The sequence below is a fragment of the Labrus mixtus genome, chromosome 2 (assembly GCF_963584025.1).
Source record: "Labrus mixtus chromosome 2, fLabMix1.1, whole genome shotgun sequence".
Taxonomy (NCBI): Eukaryota; Metazoa; Chordata; class Actinopteri; order Labriformes; family Labridae; genus Labrus; species Labrus mixtus.
The window spans coordinates 25,145,557-25,166,232 of NC_083613.1; the positions used below are offsets into that span (position 1 = coordinate 25,145,557).

At 39.7% G+C, this 20,676-nt stretch overlaps 1 protein-coding gene across 1 annotated transcript; it reads left to right on the forward strand.

The window, feature by feature from the left end:
* Nucleotides 1-5,926: 5,926 nt before the first annotated feature.
* On the forward strand, nt 5,927-18,840 carry dkk2 (dickkopf WNT signaling pathway inhibitor 2). Its single transcript, XM_061058311.1, has 4 exons — nt 5,927-6,631; nt 14,862-15,012; nt 15,335-15,466; nt 16,778-18,840. The coding sequence occupies exons 1-4, from the start codon at nt 6,428-6,430 to the stop codon at nt 17,026-17,028; spliced, it is 738 nt and encodes a 245-aa protein (XP_060914294.1). The 5' UTR covers nt 5,927-6,427; the 3' UTR covers nt 17,029-18,840.
* Nucleotides 18,841-20,676: the final 1,836 nt, after the last annotated feature.

The following is a 20,676-nucleotide window of genomic DNA, read 5'->3' on the forward strand; positions in this document are numbered from 1 at the left end:
AGGAAATCAATGAAGGAAATGACTTTCCTTCATTGATTTATAATTATACGCAGAAGGCAAAGATTACCTTCCTAGAATTTGCACTAGGCTGATGACTCAATAATTACCTTCATGAAGTACATAGATCCAATTTACCTACATTACATTCTCTTCAAGGTAGATTATTCAAAGGTTTCAATCAGTAATCACACAATTGGTTTGTCTTGAACTATGATTTAAGTTTAGTTTTAAAAACAATGAAGCTTGTCTCTGATATGGGTGGGAGTTCCACTTTTATGTGGCTCTCCCTGAGAATGTTGTCCATAGCGTGAAAGTCCTTTAAACAATACTGGCATGTATGTACTCTATAAGAGTTTAGGTTTGCTTTACATTGTTAAGCGTACGTCATTTTTTACCTATTGTGTTTCCCTACACTACTGTATTTTACCTGAAAAACTGTAGTGTAGGGAAACATTTTAAAAAAAGTCTTACCTTCAAAAAGTAGGGCCTGAGCCTGTAAGCTAGGCAAACAAGATTCATACTATATTAAGTTTAGCTTCAAAATTGTACATGCACTGTGATTCCGCCTTTTTACCTCCCTTGAATCACATCCGGAATGAAAGTCTTTATGCATGTTTTTCTTAAATAAGGTAAATGTTCATATAAATCATCAGAGTGGATTTGAACTTGGGGTTTGGAGATAAATTACCGTAGTTGCAATCACTTTTGGAGGCAAACTGTTTCCAGTAAATAGTAAGTCTCTTCCTACATTCAAGGTTGAACAAGACCCTTTGATCACAATTTCTTAATTTCTGGCCTTGTATCTGTTATAAAGCTGACCCTTTATCATAAACATATGCAAAGGATGTTTATTTTGGTTGATTTGGAAAGTTTTGTAATATGATTTTCCAGATATGTACTCATCTAGTCCTTATCAAGGATTTTGCTGAGGGAAAAAATAACACAAATCCTGTTTGGAAACCAATCTTTATTAGAAGAAATTTCCAGATAATCCATCATCCATGTCATCCTGAAAGATGTTGGTAATAAAATTAAGAACAGTCATATGCATTTAAAATCAAAACAACTCCCAACAAATGTGTTTTTCTAGTGACGTCCAAACGCCTCATTTTCTGGAACTGGACCTGCTTCTTCTTGGCCCGACGCATTTATGGTTAGCCACCTGCCTCATGAGCCGCGTCATCAGGCCGCCAGCTCACATCTGCGGGCCACAGAGGTACTGATCTACTAAAGACGGGAAAGACAGACAGACTCTTGGATCATTTGTTTATCATCTTGCATGGGTGTAGTCCATATGCATGTTCTGTGTGAGTCACATCAAAGTCAGCAAGAGAGCCTTTCACTGAGCTCCACCGCACTAACACAGCGTGATTTACGAACATGTTGCTGGGTCCCAACTGTGGGGAACCCCGTTCAGCACAGAACATAAACACCCACATTTCTGAACTACCCGAATCAAAGGCAGACTCAGGGTGGGCTGACTGGTGTGTTGTGCTGATGCGTGGCTGCGGGTGGTCAACCAGGAGGGTGAAACCGGACTGTGTGATCCATTAATAAGAACCAGTCTCTCTTTGCCACAGTGTAACTGGTTCACACTGTCTTCAGTTACAGGAAAACATCAGCCCACAAGCACTTTAACCCCAAGAATTCTAATCTGAAATTGGGACTTCAAACAGCATGTAAAATGTTGTGTCTGCAGACTACTGCCAAGCAATTTCTCTAATTTGGTTTTATACTTGGTGTCATAGAACTGTAACACATGCTAATTGAATGTTAAATAGTGTGAACTTAATATTAACATAGAAGTGATTGAAAAACAAGGTCAAGATGAATACATCACTTCAAACTATGTATAAATCAAATATGATGTGTAGGAAGAACCCCTCATGTAGTCCATTATTTTTATGTTGTTTTAAACATGTGCTCTGAATGGCCTATGGGTCTGAAAACAACTGTTTTGGCTTTGCCTTGCTTAGGGGCTTGATTGACTTGTGAGCAATACAATTGAAGTAGAATAATACAATAACAGACAATAAAAAGATTGAATATAGTGGACTGTTTTTCCAGCTGCAAGTTTTTATCTGTGGCCAAAAGGATCATACGTTTGGGAGATGATCACTGAAAACATTGTAAACCCACAAAGCAAGACTGCCTGGATGCTAAAGTTTTTTTATTGCATAGAGATTAGTCATTTGAGCCATCAAGTCTCTCAGAAAACTGGGGACAACCTCAGAGATGAGTCTCTTCATCATCAGATGAGTCCTCATGTGGTTCATTCTGTCTGGACTGTTTTTGAAACGAGAACATTTGAACGTCACAGTGATTTTTTTTTTTATCCATGACCTCACAAGTGGATCATTTCAGAAAGCTTGAGTTTTGATTAAAGTGGAAGTTTTTAATTATTCATTTGAAAAATATCCACTTTTATAGATAGTGATGTATTTCCTTCCCATGTCCAAAATAAAAACTTACAAATTCTAATTTTATTTAGCATTTAATCATTTTTTTGGGCCCCTTGGGTGCAGTACAACAACGGATTTATCTTTAAAATAATGAAGCATTTTCACCTTATCGAGTTGTGAAGGTGAATGTGTTTGCAACGATATGAGGAAAATATGCAATGTGCTTTAACATTGTTCAATATTCCCAAAACAACATGAAGTGCGATACATAAACAAAAATGTAACTCAAAATTCTTATGTCTTTCTGATGTTTCTCAAGTTTTTACACAATACCTACATGTGTTTCTATCTTGTCCCTCCTCAGCCAGAAAGCATTGGGTTTTTTTGGCACTTTATTGCCACCAGTTAATCTGAGGCCAGCTGCTGGAAAGCTTAAACTGTTAAACACTTAAAGAGTGCATCTAAAATGGTGTAAAAGCATGATCGTTATACAAAGGCCTCCATCCAACAGGGGAAAAAAACTGATGCTGACTGAGAGCGAGCTTGCTTGTTTATATTCAATATTTTATATTTAGGATGAGAAATTTAGAATTTTATGATGTTATTGTTGCATATCATCATATCGTGATAATTATCAAATTGAGATTAATTGCATTGTCAAGTTAGCAAGCAGTATTCCATTTACACATCCTCAATAGACCTCTGTTAAGCTAAAATGCTTCACTATAGTCACCAAATAGATGCTAACTTTTCTTGAGTCAAATCAGTGCTTAGTTGGTTACAGTACAGGAAGGTTTAGCAGAACTTGCTTTGCATATTGCACCTGGAGGCAGTGTTGATGAAAGTGAGAGTAATAACAGTCTGGGGATCAATTATTGTCAGCTTAAAAAAATATTGATGAAAGAAGCTTTAACAAAGGCAAAATATGGGGACACAACTTTTGAATCAGTTTTAAATTCTATGCAAAAAAAAAAGGTTGTTTACACTCTTAAGTCCAACCAGAATCTAGGCCCACTCTAAGACTTACCCCTTTCTGAAAATGTATTTAAAGTACTATTCCCAAACCCTCAGCAACGTCAGCAAGACACTGAGACTGTGGCGCCTGGCAGATGACCACCTGTGTCTCATGACTGTCTCTGTGAGCATTAGCATAACTATTATTCCACTGAAGAGGACCTTTTCCAGTTATGATTCACCTGCATGTGATGCCAGAGTTTTTCCGCAGCCAGCGTCGGAGGAATCTACCTGCTATGATACAACCTAAATCATCGCTCCAAACAGATTGCACATCAGCACCGCTTTGCTTTCTCTCCATTGTCCGGTGATATTGATGTGCTCTCCGTTATTAATTCACAGATGGTTCTGATTATTTCTCATATGAGCCTCAGCAGAGGGTCGCGTCGTCAGAGAGTTAACGCTGCGAAATAGTGGTCGGAATGTGATTACTGTGTGGAGGCTGCAGTGATGATAACATGTAAGAACAAAATAATCTAACAATAAACTCTTTCCAACTATGTGAGCCAAGAACACAATCACAGATTTTGGCCCAGGTGCTCGTCTCTGTACTTCTGTGAAGCCAAGCCGTGAAGAGGCTATTTCCTGCCTTTTTTTTTTTTCTCACACTAATTGGTGACATCCTTAAAGCTCTTTTTTTTTTAATCCATGAGGCTGGAAAAATTCTAAAAGCAACAGAAGTGCACTTGCAACGTTTTGTCTACAAAACCTCAGCATATAGAGACACAACATGCAGAACCTGTACCCAATACACAAGAAGCGTCAATGTCCAAATAATTCACATCACATCCTCTCCACTGGGATACTTTATCACCGTTACTGAGGCCTGTCACATCTCATCCGCTGTGTTTCCCCTGAATGTCTCCACGCTTATCAGCAGCAGGACATCAACATGCTGCTTTTTGTCCTCCAGGGTTTCATCAATATGTCATTTTAAGTGACTTCTTTTTTCTGCCTGCATGTTTCAAAGTGATTAATGTGTTTGAAATGCCATAGATACTCCAAACCAGGCCTGCGCTGGTCCTCTGGTCCAATTTGAGCCACTTCTCAGGGACTTTTCAATCCTTTAATCAGCAGTGTTGAAGGCATAGAGTCCAGCTGGGAATCACACAGGGTTTATGGAATAAATCAAACTGCTTTCTATGAGGCATTGCTTTTTATTTTGTTTGGTTATTTGAACATCATCTTCCATTTATCCCTCAGAGCACATTACAAAAAAAAAAAATCTCTGGTTTATTTTATGGACCGCCATTCTTTTTTTCAGATGTCAGTGTTCAGAGTATAACTTTTCCTGTGAAAACGGACGATTCTTTTAAAATGTTAACTGTGCTGAGCATCTGTCTGAAGGCAGTCTTTCAAAGTAAATCACTGTGCACTCAGGTGACAAAGGTGGCTAAAATAGTATCACCTCTGAGCATCTACAGTTACATCAAACAAGTCCAATACTTCCTCCCACTCCCCAGTTCAGTTGGTTGTCCATTGTGTCAAACAAAAGAACTTGACACTTTGAATTGGAGCCTGTGATGGATCGCTTTTGAGGTCAGAAGCCTTTACCGGTGTACTATTTTCATCCCAGCCCAGCCGAGCTTCCAGCTTTCAATAGATACCAACTCGTGTGAAGACTGGGGCATTATGAGGAGTCAAAGAGCTAATTTTAACTATTACATTACTGTTAAGGTATTACATTAAAAGCATACATTTTGTGCAGGATTTAAAATAACTCTTAGGAGGAATGCAGTCATGTTTTTCTGCACAGAGAAGATGATAAGATGGCTGTTTCTGTTTGATAAATGCAGCAAAATGTAAAATGTAAAAAAAATAGTTAATTAAAAAGTGATAACATCATCAAAATGCATTATATCCAGGCAGAAGTTGTGTCTTTGTTTCTAAATACATGATTCTCCCATTATCTCAGTCTTTACCTGCCTGCAGCTGAAAGAGCTCATTGTCCCCTGACGTGTATTATCTAGACAACATGAATATAACTTATCCTGATTAAGCCTTCAAGAATCAAACAAAGGATCCTCTATAATACGTTTATCACTAACTTTATCACAGTGGCAATCTTTGCACAATGAGGGATGCCTGTCCCCGCAGAGGGGGATACAATAGTTATCAGATAGTTTTTTATTCTAAGTTATTCCGGAATGTTGGTTAGGACACTGAAACACCTCCTGCTGATTTACATTTCATATTCGCCAGGGTGTTATTTAAATTCCCACGTACACCAGGTTATAAATGTAACGAGTTTTGCTTCTTTTTTTTCACATGTCTAAATAAGTATAGCCTGTTATAGATTAGACATTAGGTGAGACTTTCCCAGGAACACAGATTCATTCTTGTGATAAATGAAAAAGTTCCACATTACCTACAAACCCTCTTCAGAGCAGACTAACCCTGACTCTTTTTCTAATTTTCCTGCGCCCAACGCAGTAAAGAGGGTCAAGCGCCCAGTTAAAACACTCAGTGTATAATTTTATAGCTTTCTCCCAACGGGACTGCTGGTGCCGGTGTCCAGACGACAATTCGCGAGCAGCAGTGGCGCACACAGATCAGTTTCATTCTTTGTCAGTGGAGGATAGGGGCGGAGGAAGCAAACTCATTAGAATTCTATAAAAAGAAAGTATCAGAGATCATAAAACAGCCGACTGCAGGACTGAAGTGCTCACTCACAGCCAGACAGAGACAGGGTGGAAACCTCCTGTCAACTTTCTCTCTGTGCCTCACAGCGTCAGCATTTTTTACAGATTCTCTTCTTCATTGTTCCCTCTCCACACTGGGCTGTCTGTGTTTTTCAGATGACTGCGTAGATGGCAGTCATTCTTATAAATATCTGATTTTCAGGAACAGAACCTTGGTTTCATCACAACTATCTCTGTCTCTGTTGCAGTCGTGCAAGCGTGGCGCATGGACATTGACCGGGCGCACACGTCTCCTTGAGAAACGTCATAATTTTTCCAGCACAAAGTTTATCAATTAGTTGTTTGGGTTTTTTTTCTTACTATACAAGGATGCTCTTTTCAACTTGGAATAGATGCTGTGTTGTGATGTTTCTCGTCGCCACGCTAAAGACGGGGACATCCCAGGGACCAGACGCGCGCCCAAAAGCGAACTCCATCAAGCCAGCTCTGCTGGAGGAGACACCTACACCCGCTACAAACCGCTCTGCCACCGGTCACAGCGGGATCACCAAGAAACACAACGTCCTCGCACAGGTAAGTTTCATTTATTTTTACTATCTGAGGACGTAATGATTGTGCTATAAATTTACGCACAGCTTGATTTTGGTTTCATGGATAAGAGTCAGTGGTATAATTTATTATTAGTGGCCAATGAAACTTAACGATTTCCTTGAGTGTTAACGTGTTCCGATGAGTATAAAGGAGGAGTATTTTTCATTGAAACGAAATGAAGTGTGCCGTTAATTCTTAATTTCGCAGAACGTGGAATCATACGCTGCATAAGTAAAATAGCCAAACGCCTTCAAAAAAACGCTCGTTCACGTTTGAATCGTTATTGGAAATTGCAGGGATTGGACCCCTCATAAACCTTAATTGCCTCTCAGACCTGACGCCACCGCCGGGTTCAGCGAACTTCCTCATAAATCATTAATGCCAGCAGAAATGTGAGAAAAAGTTAACACTTGGGGTAATTTTCTGTCTGGGTCTTAGTGTCATTAAAGTGGTCCAGACGCTTGCTGGGATTATGAGATTCTTACTGTGGGGCCTCTGAGGGATACTCTTACCAACCACTTAATACCCACTCAACGAGTTATCAATTCCTGCTGTTTCAACAAAGTGCCACATTACTGTAGTTTGTCTGCAAACGTGGGATCAGAAATATTACTGATTTGGCAGGTTTTGTTCAGGCTAAGAGGGAAAGACGTGAACATTGTGGATGACTTTTATTGAGTCAGGAATTAGACTCAAACATTTATTATGTGGTGTGAATTCAAGGATCTCCATATATCAAAATAATTTAGCATTACATTATAAATTAGTTCATTCTTTCCTTCTGAAGATGATTTGAAAGATTGATTATTCCTTGTCAAATAAACATGGTATATTAGTAAAACACAAACATGAACAACAGGCTTTGATTTTCTGTAAAAGAACATATCTAGTTCTTATTTAGGATTCGGATTGTGTTGAGCTCAGTGGGCTGTCTAATGACCCCTCACAGTATTGTTTTGAGCAGCAGATGGCACTGCCACATCTCAGTCAAGTCCCCCACAGCAGTCAGAATCTCTTTATCAGCCCTCTGCAACGCCTGATTTCTCTTCTCCTGCCTTTTTAAACACTTTCTGTCCCCGATGGCAGCACCTTCCAGATTTGACGCTTGCTTGTGTTTACATTTGGCATGCTACGCTGTCTGTTATATCACTTGCAGCAGTGATAGTGTTGGATATCTGTGAAGCGTTGAGTGCTGAGAGCGGCGCTCTGACATCCAGCTCAGACAGGAGAAATTATGGAAAAGCCACTTTCTCTCCTCTGCGGAGTGTGTAGATCCAACCTCAGGCAACCCTGCCAGACCTCAATTTGAACGCCTGCTTACATCTCTGCCATCGCAATAATGTGGAGCGGTTTGGACGAGTGGACTGAGGGGAAACAATATGAGTGTGTCACAAAAGGAAAATGTCATTGTATATTGTACAGTGTGACCAAATGAGGATGGCTAATAGCATTCATGGCAGAAGGAGTACACATATATCTGTGTGAGTGCCTGTGTTTGTATGTGTTTGTGTGTGATCTCTGGCTGCCAAGAGGTTTTCCAGAGTTGTAAAGTATCAGCCGCAGCTCAGCCTTGGCCAGATATGTGGCTTGAGGCTGGCAAACAAACTGAACTGACCTTCTGCATCTCATCAAACGGTGGCCTTTTATGAGCAGAATAAATCAAAGATAATAAATCTCTCTTCGTGAGGCTGGAAGGGCAAAGTGTGGCATATGTAAAGTTTTGTGAGTGATTACAGCGGGTTTAAAAATGCAACTATTCCAACATAGATTTCTAAATAATCATATAAACCAAAACAAAACTCATTTCCACAGCTGATTACTGACTCATTTTCTTTCTATAATTGTTCACGGTCAGCAGCAAAAACACTTTCTACTTCGTCTGCTGATTAAGGCTTGGGTGTAAGGGCGGAAAATGGGCACGCATCACCTCAGGCATCTGTGAGGAAACCCCGATATCCTACAAGTAGATTTACGTTCAAGTTGACATGTTGTTAAGAGTGTTACGATTGGTGAAGAATAGCTGGTAGATTTCCACACCCCTGAGGGATTTAAAGTGGGTTCAGGATGTGAGTCGATATGAGCTTGCCAGCTATCTGAGTGTGAAAGTCTCCATAATTCACCATCATGAGCATTTTTCACTTCATTCTATAGACCAACAAAAGACAACCTTTTTCAGCGAGTGAGGCAAGGTTTTGGAGGGTTTGAAAATCTCCCACAGGTAAATACAATTCAGAAAATGACGACACATTTCTTATGTATATAATGCTCACATTGGCCTGCTTTTGAATCAGCAAATTATTGAGTAAAGGAGTCCAGATGCCCTGTAGAGCAGGGTACAATGATTTCATTTGTTGTTTTATCCATCAGCTTAAAAACCCTGCTCAAAACCTTTCCTTATGGGAAGTGTTTAACAGCTTACTGTGCTTTTTTTTTTTCCTGTTCTTGCATCCTTTGGCAATAAGAGGCTACATCAGTCAGTGGTAAGACAAAAAATAGATGAGGCAACATATCGTTGTTCTGACTCATGTGATACAGTTATGGAATCACTTTTTCCAAATATCAATATTTCAATAGTAAAAAAAAAAAGTTCACAGCGGGACAAAAGAAGAAGACAGCAGGATAATGTCTGACAGCAGGGAGAGAAGTTAAAGGATGAAACGGGATAGGAGGTGGAACTGATATCAAATTGCAGTAAATAAATACATCAACCCTGCACTTTACCTTTAAATGGGCATTTTGTATTTTTCAGTTCATCAGACAGCGTAATGTATCACTATATGTTTGTCTTGCAACATCTCAATTATCACGGAATTGCTGTATCATGATATTGTTGTAATCGTGGGCGCAGTATCGCACGGCCAATCGTGTTGTTGAGTTACCCTGCCATATGCATGCCAACATCAGTCATAAACAAAGAATGACCAGGATTTACGTGATCATTGGTGTGCACTTGGTGAAACCTGCTGAGTGTGTTTCTCTTGTCTCAACTGTTTTGCGTCGATGCAACTGGAGTAAAACCAACAAAACCAACATTTAAGCTGCCACTTTGGGTGGCTCTGTTGGTATGATAGCTGAGGACAGGCGGTGTTCCCAAAAGGGAACCTACAGCCGAGGCTGGCATTCATGCAGTATGTGTCTGTAAAACTTAAGCAGCCGGTCGGTCAGCCTTAACTAGTTGCTTTATTTAATTCGAGACAAAGATTACGAGGCCCATAAAAGTGGAGCCATGTCCTTTCTCTCATTCTTTCTGCTCCTTACCTACCCCCTCTCTGACCGAAAATGACTGTTTAGTGATCCTAATGAGCTGAGAAAGAGAGAGACAAGGCGGGGAGAGGTGTGAGTGCTTGTTAGCACTCAGCTAAACTCGCGCTCCGCTTCCTTGTCCTGTGGCCTCTCCAGCCAGTGGGTCCCTTGGGCGCTGTGAGGGCCTTGCACTGGAGCCGCTGGGGGCCTCCTGTAGCCACCTCCTTCACTGTAATTGGACCTGTTAATGAGAGAGGAGACCCCTTGCACCTCTTAGGATTACACCTCCTAGATTACCCAGAGAGCTTTCACCTTCTTCTTTGAAAGTCTTTGTCGAGAGCAGTCATGTTTCTCTCCTCGTGTCTGATGAATAAGATCAACTCACAATGTATACTTAACTTAAGAAGGGCCTAGCTTTTGGAGACTCTGGGTTCTAGCACTCAAAGGGTTGTGCCCATAAACACATGTGTTTTGAGTGATGAAAGACGCCAAGCAGCGTTTGAAGACATGGTTTGTACGAGTCACTTTTGCACAGCCATCCCTATGTTATCTGATACTGGCTGTCTGTGCTTTCAGGGCATATGAAGTTTGTTTATGGAGTGACATCGTTTATTTGACTCCTTAAGGCCTCTGCCTCTCATTAACACCATTCACGGTTTCAGGTTACGAGCCTGAGATCCGAAGGTCAAGTGCAATCATGAGACAAAAAAAGTCCTTTGCTTAAGTTTGGGTCGACTTTTCACACTTTCATCCTGAACAAAAACAAGGGATGAAACAGTTTGTATGAAGTTTTTCTATTACTTAGGTGGTGCAGTTTTCCTGTAAACCATTGAGAGGGTTCAAAGAAAACAATAATAACCCTGGGGAACTGGAAAAAAGTGAAAACATGAGGTTCAACTCCCCTAACAATCCCAATAATTCTTTTACTGTCTCTAAATCTTAAACCCAAAGACTCGAACTAAGCAGAAGAGACATACCTTGTGTTATTTTTACACATTACAGGTTACTTCCATTGAGTTATATCAGCACATTGGGATGAGTCCTCAGAGGTAAATAAGGGACCCAAAGTCTGGGGGTGGAGGGTTCAAAGCCCTGTATATCCTGCAGTAAATCCCTTGGAGATTGTTGCTCCCGCACATTTAAGGTTCCTCTTCAAAGCCGAGACTCTTAACCAGCACGAGAGCCGCACGAGACAGGGCCGGGGGCTTCCCTTATGGCTCACTGTCTGCCTCTTCCTTTATCGTCTCACCAGCATACCAAGGGAGGCTGCGGAGGACACGCTCCTCAACCCACTTCCTGCGCAGGATCCCAGGCAGGGCTTTTATGTGTGAAGGTCGTCTCGGGAAAAATAAGGGAGCAACAGAAATAAAAGATGTGAGATGAATGAGATGCATCCAAATGAAGCATCATCCCTCAGATGCTTGGAGAGAGGCGTTTTAAAACATGACAAGATAAGACGAGATTATCTGCTGAGATGTAAGGGTCGGGCTTGTATCATTGGGTTTCAAAGGGCTGTCTCACAGTTTGAACCATGATGGAAGAGGTGAGGCCTGGTCTTCTTCTTTTCCTTCTACCCCTTCCTTTACTCACTATGCACAGTAATCGATCCAGGACTGCTGTCCAGAGAGGCAGATAGGAATCAGAGCAGGTAGAATGAAGGACGACTGCAACTGGCTGGACTCATTTGTCTTCATATTTAGATAACAGCACATATTTCATAGTGGGGGGGGGGGGGTCCCCACAGCACTTTCTTGAACTCTTCAAACCATATTTCCAGCATATTTTCCTCCTCAGCCACGATTATACCAATTGTCCATGGCAACGTTAAGGTTTCTCACAATGCGCAGAAAACCCTCGAGGTGTGAAATTTCATCTTTGGACGAGTAGTTTGCCAGAAATCCTGATTGTCTCTCTCAGTGGAGCAAACTCCATCAACTGAGGACTGTAAGATGTGATTAACAGATCTTGAAAACCCATTAAGTAAGACTCACTTTCTTGTTGGGATCAAGATGAGAACATCGTTAATGTCTGCATGATCAAAACAGAGGTGGAGCTGGGAAGCAATAAGCTTAGTTGAGCATGGACACCTGGCGGGACTTTGAAGTCTTTTCATACTAAATTTATTAAATATAAATCAGCTCCTCCAATTCAAACTCAAACTGTACACCTTGTATGTTTTAATCAAACAATATCACATACATTTCGAAACAGAAAATCCATGGATTTAGAGAGAGCTTTGTGTTTGAGTTACTTTTGCCCCAGGTTAGTTTTCCTTGGATTGGATTATTGCTGAGCTGTTGATGTTGATGTTTTAACTCTTTACAGAATGAATAGGTATCTATTAGTATAATGGGGCCATCCAATTTTCTTAAAGGACAAACATGTGTCATCTAACTCTAAAAATGTTATACTACTACTACTACTTCTTCTATTATAAAAAGCATTATAGTGGGAAAGATAGGTTTAATGGCTAAAATGGCTACAATGTCAATGGATACCACTACTATTTTGTTGTTTCTAAAGAGTAAGGAATCTTGCAAGAATTAGATTGAAAAATAATGTAGCTTCATATTTTACTGGACCCTACTGTGCTAACAAAAATTGGGGGGGGGGGAAGAAATTGCCAGGGAAAAGATAACACTGCTGTCATGACCAGAGTAGCTGTCTTGTGAAAAGTAAACTAATCTTCTTGTGTAAAATTCCTGGAGTTTTCCTTTGAAATAAAGCCTTTTGAATATTTGGGGAACACAGTAGAAATGATGGAATATTTAGAATCCATCAGACATCGGGGCTGTGTTACTTTCATCAACACATTAAGCATCTGTATTGTTGGCCTCTGTCACGATGATTAATGAGTATTCAGTTTAATATTCCTGCTCATTTTTCTATGTGTGTATCATTGCCTCCATGTGTTTCCAGCCTGAGAATGTCCGCGTGGCATGAGTCCAACATGTCTAATCTTGTTCACTTTCTGAAGCACCAGAACATCAAGTAACAATTTCTAATGTGCTGAAATACCAATGCTGTTGGGAGTTGACTTTTACATTCATATTCGCCTGTTCTCGAGGGCATGGGAGCTCCTCTCAGCTGACCTTTGTACCCCAAATTAAGTTTTCTTTTTATTACGGCTATAATGGTTTTATTCTGTTTTAAACCTCTTTCTTGTTCCTTATAATGTTTATTGTTCCATGTTTGTCAGTGGTAAGCCACACTAAATCAGATCTGTCAGTGCAGTGCCAGCTCAATGTGGTTGTGGTGGAGTGCCAGCCAAACATGTTGATCTAATGTCAGTCTTCACTGGACATAATTTACTCAGTCAGGATTCATATCCTGCTTACTTTCCCTACATAGTTGAAGAGGTGTTGTGTTGTGCCATGTTTGAACAGCAATATCCAAGATCAAACTAAAGGGCTTCAAATAAGATAAAGATGTGCAGAATTGGAGAAACACTGGTCTGACCTTTATGGAGTCTTGCCCAGGGGATGTGGACTTTTGATGGAGTACTGATGCTTCCCTGCAGACATTTAAAATGTCCCTTTCTCTCTTGATGAGGTCTGTGCACATTTGTGACATTATTTCGTTTGTCAGAGGAGCTCATTTGATTTTGAGAAACAACTTATGTAGAACTCCTTTGCTCCTGCTCCAAGTCTAACAGCGGCAGGAATTGCATGTGTAAGGAATTATATGAAGACAGCGGTTCCAGTAAACTTCCCATTGCTGCACACACTTGTTATGGAAAAAGTAAACTTGGACTTAATTGTGTTCTCACTGCTGTGGACTGAGGATGTCATGTTTGTTAAGGTGGTGGTTTTTCTCGAATGGTCATTTAGTCCACTTCTGGAAAAGATTCTGGTTCTAGATGGACTTTGCTGGACGAAAGGACAAAATGTTCCAACTTCTACGGAGTAAAAGAAGAAGTACTAAAGCAAAGGCAATACAAACATTGACCTTAATTTCCCCTTGACGTATGTCTATAAATTCATGAAGCTTCTAAACACTTAAAGGTAAACTAAGGTGTTTTTTGTTTGGCTGGAAATTTTAATAGCTCTATTGTCTGGTACCTGAAAAAATGCACCACACAAGAGGGACACTTGTTAATCCCTACATCAAAATTGGCCGCTGATAGACCGATTATTTCACTCAAAACTAACAAACAATTTTCTGTGTAACTCCAAAGACATCTAGCCTCAGGAGAGTTTTGGCTAATTTGCAGAGGTTTTAAATCAATTCATGTTGCTAAGAATTTAAACGACCAGAATGAATAATAATGTTGCTCCAAAACTGTTCTTTTTTAATCAGGTGCACACAAATACATTTTGAACACAATGTATTGAATTTAAGGTGGGCTTTAATGAAGTCCTCCTCAGGTCCTGTTTTTGGGTAGACTGAAGTTGGCACAATAGTTAAACTATAAAAAAAGATTTAAAAACTCTGAACATAACATGGGTTTTATTTGGTTGTTAAATGCTTCAATTTAAATTTTGCAACCTCAGGTGCATGGTGCAAATGCGGTCTATTGGATGGAATTAGAAAGATTACAGTCGTTGTGTGAGGTCTAGGCAAGTATAGGGATATGAGCTTTTTACAGCCTGTGTTGCTGTGTGGGAGATACAGAATTACCACCATTAAAAAAATGCTGAATTTAACCAATTTAATATGGGAGGGGAAAACATAATGGTTCACCACCCGAAGAAAATCCAGTATTTGAGAGTATAGCCAGAAAAAATGAAACCATGTATCACCTTATCAATGCAAAGTTTTGCAATGCACCCTGCATTCCTAGGACATCTAACCTAAGGACATTACTACAGAATTTGTTGTTTATTCTACTCATCTATAAGGTAGAGCTAAAAGTATACTCTGACCACTCCTTTATTAAGATCAATGTGTGTTTGTGCAATGTAAGATCTTTATAAATCCAATAGGAATCACTTTACATATTGAGTCAATGCATCTTTTTTCTTAGCAGGTGTATCCGTGCAGCACTGATAAGGAGTGCAGTGTGGGGAGCTACTGCCACAGCCCTCAGCAGGCTCCATCTCGATGCCTCACCTGCCGCAGGAGGAAGAAGCGCTGCCATCGTGATGCCATGTGCTGTCCTGGGAACCGCTGCAGCAACTGTACGTAACCAATATAAACACATAACAGTTTCAGTTATAGAGTCACTGCAGGGGTATATTCAGATATATGACCAGTTATCAGAAATAAATGATAAAATTCAGAAGATTGTGTGAATGTAGGTTTGTTCAGAGACCAATTGTGGACAAACACATAAAGGAAGTTGCCTGCCTTCACAGTCTCATTTACACATTGGTCTTATCTTTCAACAATCCAAGTTGGGTATTATAGGTTGAACAATCTGCTGTGCAGTTTCATAACAAGGTATGAAGTTATGTTCTCTGTCATGTTTGACCATATTTTTGTGTCTTCATCTCTCGACAGATATTTGTGTTCCTATCTCGGAGAGTGTGCTCTCACCTCACCTCACTGCTTTGGAAGAGCATAACAAACTCTCCACCAAAGAGCACAACTGGAGGAAGACTGGGAAAGCACTTAATAAACATTCTCTTAAAGGTAAGGTTATACAGCAAATCCCTGACATTATGTTATGTAACCAAGTCCACTATATTGCAAGAAAAGGTCCCACTTGTAGTTCTTTCATCTCTTCTGTTTTCATCCTCTCTGAATCCAGTCTGGGTAGCTCAATCTCTCTGTTCACTTTCTGCATGTCCTACAGAGTCCATGGGCAACACCAGTCCACAAACTATGTTGATAATTACCCCTGTGCTCACATGTCAGTGTCTGTGGGCCCAAAATCACAGCATGGGGAGCTAGAAGGAACCACAATGCCTGTGCTGTTTGTGAACCTACATAAAGCCATACACACACTCCCATTGACAGCACACATTATATGATACACAAGTGAAAGCCACAGAATGCAGGTTTGGCACCATTATGGCTAGTAACTCTAAGAGCCCCCTGCTTAGCGTTCATGTCACCTGATTTAAAGTCAGTGTTAGGGCTTCTATATAAGCACTGCATTTAATGATGCACTTAAATTACTCAACTCTAAATGCACCCTCAGGACAGCAGGCTGCAATACTAAAATCAACGTGAAAATAGCAGCACTGCATAAAATTGCTATAAATAAGTCCATTTACTTTTAGGTGTACTAAACGTACTCCCTCCCCTTAAAGGTTATGTTTTACAATGTCTGTGTGCAGGTTGCTTGTTGGGGAAAAATCAACCAAGAGAGTCACTGGTGTTAAAGCAATGTATGAACAGTCTCCATTAGAAGTCAACCAAGCTCATAGTTGGAAATGCCTATTTAACAAACGTTCATTTGGGATTGTTTTCAAATGACAAAGTGGCTTTTGGCAAGTGGTGGAACACATTAAGAAGTTTTTTTTGGGGGGGGAAAAAAACCCTGCATAACTAATTCATACAAATTATGAGTTCATAGGAGTAAAGCTAACATCTTGCCAAGACCATCAGACTCAGACCAGATGGGACGATATGGTCAATACACAGAATTAGCAAATTGTTTGCTTGATTTACATTGAACTCTCCGTGCATTTCTTTTGTCTCTAATGGCCGCACAAAATGCTACGTGAACAGAAACTTGGAGAATGGTTTGCATTAAGTTAACCATATGGAAAAACATACAGTTTGATGAACCATAACCTTACATTTCCTTTATTTCACTGGAGAACTATGAGTCTGAGATGCTGGATGGTTTATAATTTCATGCAGATCTTTAATGTCCCAGATGATTTATTTATTTCTGGTTTTCTAACAAGAAATGCCAACTTGATGTTCTGTTTGAAGATATATTGTCTTCTGGTTGAGCCTTGATCCCAACTGTTTCTTGTCTTCTTGTTTTAGGGCATGAAGGCGACCCCTGCCTGCGCTCATCCGACTGCTCAGAGGGCTACTGCTGCGCCCGCCATTTCTGGACCAAAATCTGCAAGCCAGTGCTGCGGCAGGGCGAGGTGTGTACCAAGCAGAGGAAGAAAGGCTCTCACGGCTTGGAAATCTTCCAGCGCTGCGACTGTGCCAAGGGCCTTTCCTGTAAGGTGTGGAAAGACGCCACCTCATCGTCCAAGTCCAGGCTCCACATGTGCCAGAAGATCTGAAGCGGAGGCAGCTGCTGTCGGCGTCCAGGCCTCTGTCTCCATCTGCCAGGGAAAGTTTTTTTTTTAAAGGATGGGTTGTGGCTGTATTGAAAGGAGTAAAAGATAGAGACTAACAAGAGACAGAACAGACTGCGTGGGTTCAAGCTCGCTATTTGGCGTGCATCGAGCGAACGGGATTGCTTTTATGTGTCTGTTATGTGAGGTCCATCCCTGCAAAAACATACAAACACACACAAGCACACACACGCGCTTCATGGGTGTGTGAGGGTCCATGATCTTATGGTTTGCTTGCTCAGAAATACAAAACTAAAAAACTTTACACAATCTCAAGACATTCAGGGAGGCTCAAAGTTAGCGGGTAGATGCTGTGATAGGTGTGGACCTTTTTTTCAAGATGGAGGGAGTAGAAGTAGCACTCTTTCGTCAAGCTATAGCTTATATTAATAAGACTATTTACAAACAAGCCATATTTCTATTTACTGCACAAGAAACTCCAAAGCCAAAATCAGTTGTGTTATATCCTGTCTTTCATTACCGGGTCTGTTTTCTGCCATGATGTGTTGTCTGATTTGTTTAATTTCAATATCTCACTCTTCATGTTGTTTGTAGTAAGTCTCGAAGAATTTCGATGTTGTTATGCAAGACATTTACAACCAGTAACAATGTCCAGACGTATCACGTACCCAGCTATATTATACGAGCAACTAATTGCATATACAGTTTACTCCGAAGCTGGACTTGTGTACTGCAGCAGCATCCTGAGACTTCAAGAAATTCTCTTAAACCAAAGAATGAAAGACCATTTAGATCAGAGTGATGACTTTCATCTGGGGGCATTAGCTCCTCGGTCAATTTTTGAACCACAAGAAGAGAAATAAAGCATTGTGTCCATTGTGGGAACGTCGTTTGATCTGTCAGATACAGCTGCAGTCTATTGTGATACAACTTTGTGGGTTGAAACAGTTTGCACTGAGGTAGAGCTCTGCCGAAGACGTTGTGGTTCTGATACCAGACCCAGAATGGTTCTGCTTTTTACAACTACAAGAACAGGATTCAAGGAGTGCAATTTCTTTTTTCAGTTACAACTCAAGTAAGGAATGGGGACGCAAGAAGATTGATAAAAGTGGCCCTAAACACTCCATAAACCTAAAAAGTAAAGAGAACCGTAAGAGAGTTGTAATTGTAATCAACATGTTTTTCCTGTTTATCAGATATGACTGCATGACCCCTTCTCATAAACATTGCCAGTTCTATTGTATAAGATGGGAAGCAATCCTTTTTTCCCCTACCTACCTACATAGTCATTATTAATACCATCTATTTGCTTTCATGTCTTTAGAGCATCAACTACACATCTTTTGTACCCACTCAAAATATCAATAAGCTCTTATATTGTAAATAGATTGGAAACAATGAATATGTATTTAAGAATCAATGTATATCATGTACATATAATTAAAAAAAATATGAATCTTAAAGGAAACAGTGAAATGATCTAGGTGAGAAGAGTAATGAGGGATGAAATAGGACAAGCACAGTTATATTCAGAAGTATGTAGTTCAAATGATACAAAGTCGTGTTTAAGTGAAGGGGAAAGTTTTAGTTTTTTTTGACTCATATTACAGACTGGATGTTTCATAAGCGACACGGAGAGCCACGCATATTCAATTTCAAAAACAGTTTGTGTAAATGGTGTGTAAATGGTGTCAAGATGTACATCCCATTAAATATATATATTTTTTTCTGTCAATACTTTGCTTTGATTTGTTTTGTGTATTTACAGTGATGGATGAATAAAGAATGTATTTTGTATCAGTTGTGACACAGGACTGGTTATTACTTGCGTTTTGACTCATGTTGAGTTTAGGGACAGATACAATATACATAGACCCACTGAAAAAAATAAATGCAATGCACGTATCATAGTGTTTAAAGCAGATGCTAATTTGCAACACCTGTCCCTAGAAGGGTTGTTGAGAAGATAAAATATAAAAGCAGGTAAGTTAAAAAAAAGTGTAATGTAAGACAGAAAACATGATAATGCCTTCTTTTCATTTAAATACACACAGAAGAAGTCAGCTTGATATTTAAAATAGTCTAAGCCCAATCACCTGCTTTCCTCTGTTTAACATGCTAATGGTAAAGCTCAACAAACTTTGGTTTCACATCTTAAAGGAGGCTTGTGAAGCTTTTTTTGTAAACAAACAAAGTCCAGTTTACATCCAGTTTTATTTACAGAAATGCTTTGTATATATTCTTGGAATTTATTAAACGTGTTGTAAGACGTTCTGTCCTTAGAAGACATTGTAAAAGCCGATTTTATGGACCAGATGTCTGCATACAAGTTGTGTGTTTAGTTGGTAAACAACGTAAACAAAAACTTCACAGGATACATTTACATTCTTGTTGGTCACATTACATATGGGTGATAAATAAAACAACAATGGAAGTTCAAGTTCAGTTACATATCATCATTTGAGGACGGAATGTGTTACTTATCTCATCAGCTTCTTCAGATCTTTGTGGGTGTGTGGTCACACAGGGTTAGGGTTAGGGTTAGGGTGGCTGTCAACACAAGCAGACAAAAACTGTAATAGGAAAGGATAGGATAGGATAGGATAATACTTTATTGATCCCCAGAGGGGAAATTCGGCATTGCAGCAGCACAGACAAGAAAGCTCAAATACACATTAAACAGAATAGATAAGATAAATACAAATAAAAACAGGGGGTATATAATCAGATTTCTACAAAAAAAAAATCAATATCTCTTGTATGTGGAAATACATTACAAGAAAATCTTAACTCCATATGAGACCCCTACTCTTAGTGCATGCCAATTCCGAATTATGGGCCTTTGGTGTAATCAGTACAGCTTAATTATGTGAGTTGTTACAGAGACTACAACTTCAGCGTAGTGATCATAAATTTATATCATAAGTAATACAGCTATTACATATTTTAAGTCAACCAAATTCAAAGACCGTTACACGTTTCTTGAGGTTCTTCAGCATGACTTACTGAGCTTTAATAACTGAACATATATTAGCTGGATTATACACTTCTATGTCAACTGACCATGAAATCAGAGCTGAAATGGTCATCATTTAAAATGCATTTGGAGAAAGACTGCTGCGGCAAATCCTGAAACAGTTCAAGGGTCACCAAAACCGCCAAAGTAACTGTGTCTGCATTTGAGATCTTTTCATGAGTACAAATAAGACTTCATGAGAGTCATTACATGCTGATGCTTTGCAGATGTGATCTATAGACAATATGCTTTCATATGGTCCTCTTTTGGTAAAAAAAAAAAAAAAAAAGGTGCAGGATATGTTTTCTGAGGCAGAGCCCACTTATTTTTCATTGCCTATAATGTCAATAATGATGCCTTTAATGTTAATCTCAAAGACATCTCAATGCGATTACTGTCCTCCCATTTCAGACAATGAACTGAAAGCTTTTCTAGAGGCCACTTTCTAACCAGATTCACCATTTTCAGACCAGTTTGTGTCCTCTTTTGAATGATCCCCAGAGAGTGGCATATTTTTCCATAATCCCAAACAGAAGACACAATTTGCAAAAACATCAAATGCAGCAGCTTCGATGTAGGGCTGCTATTGTTCTTCTCAGTGTGAATTTCTTGGCCGT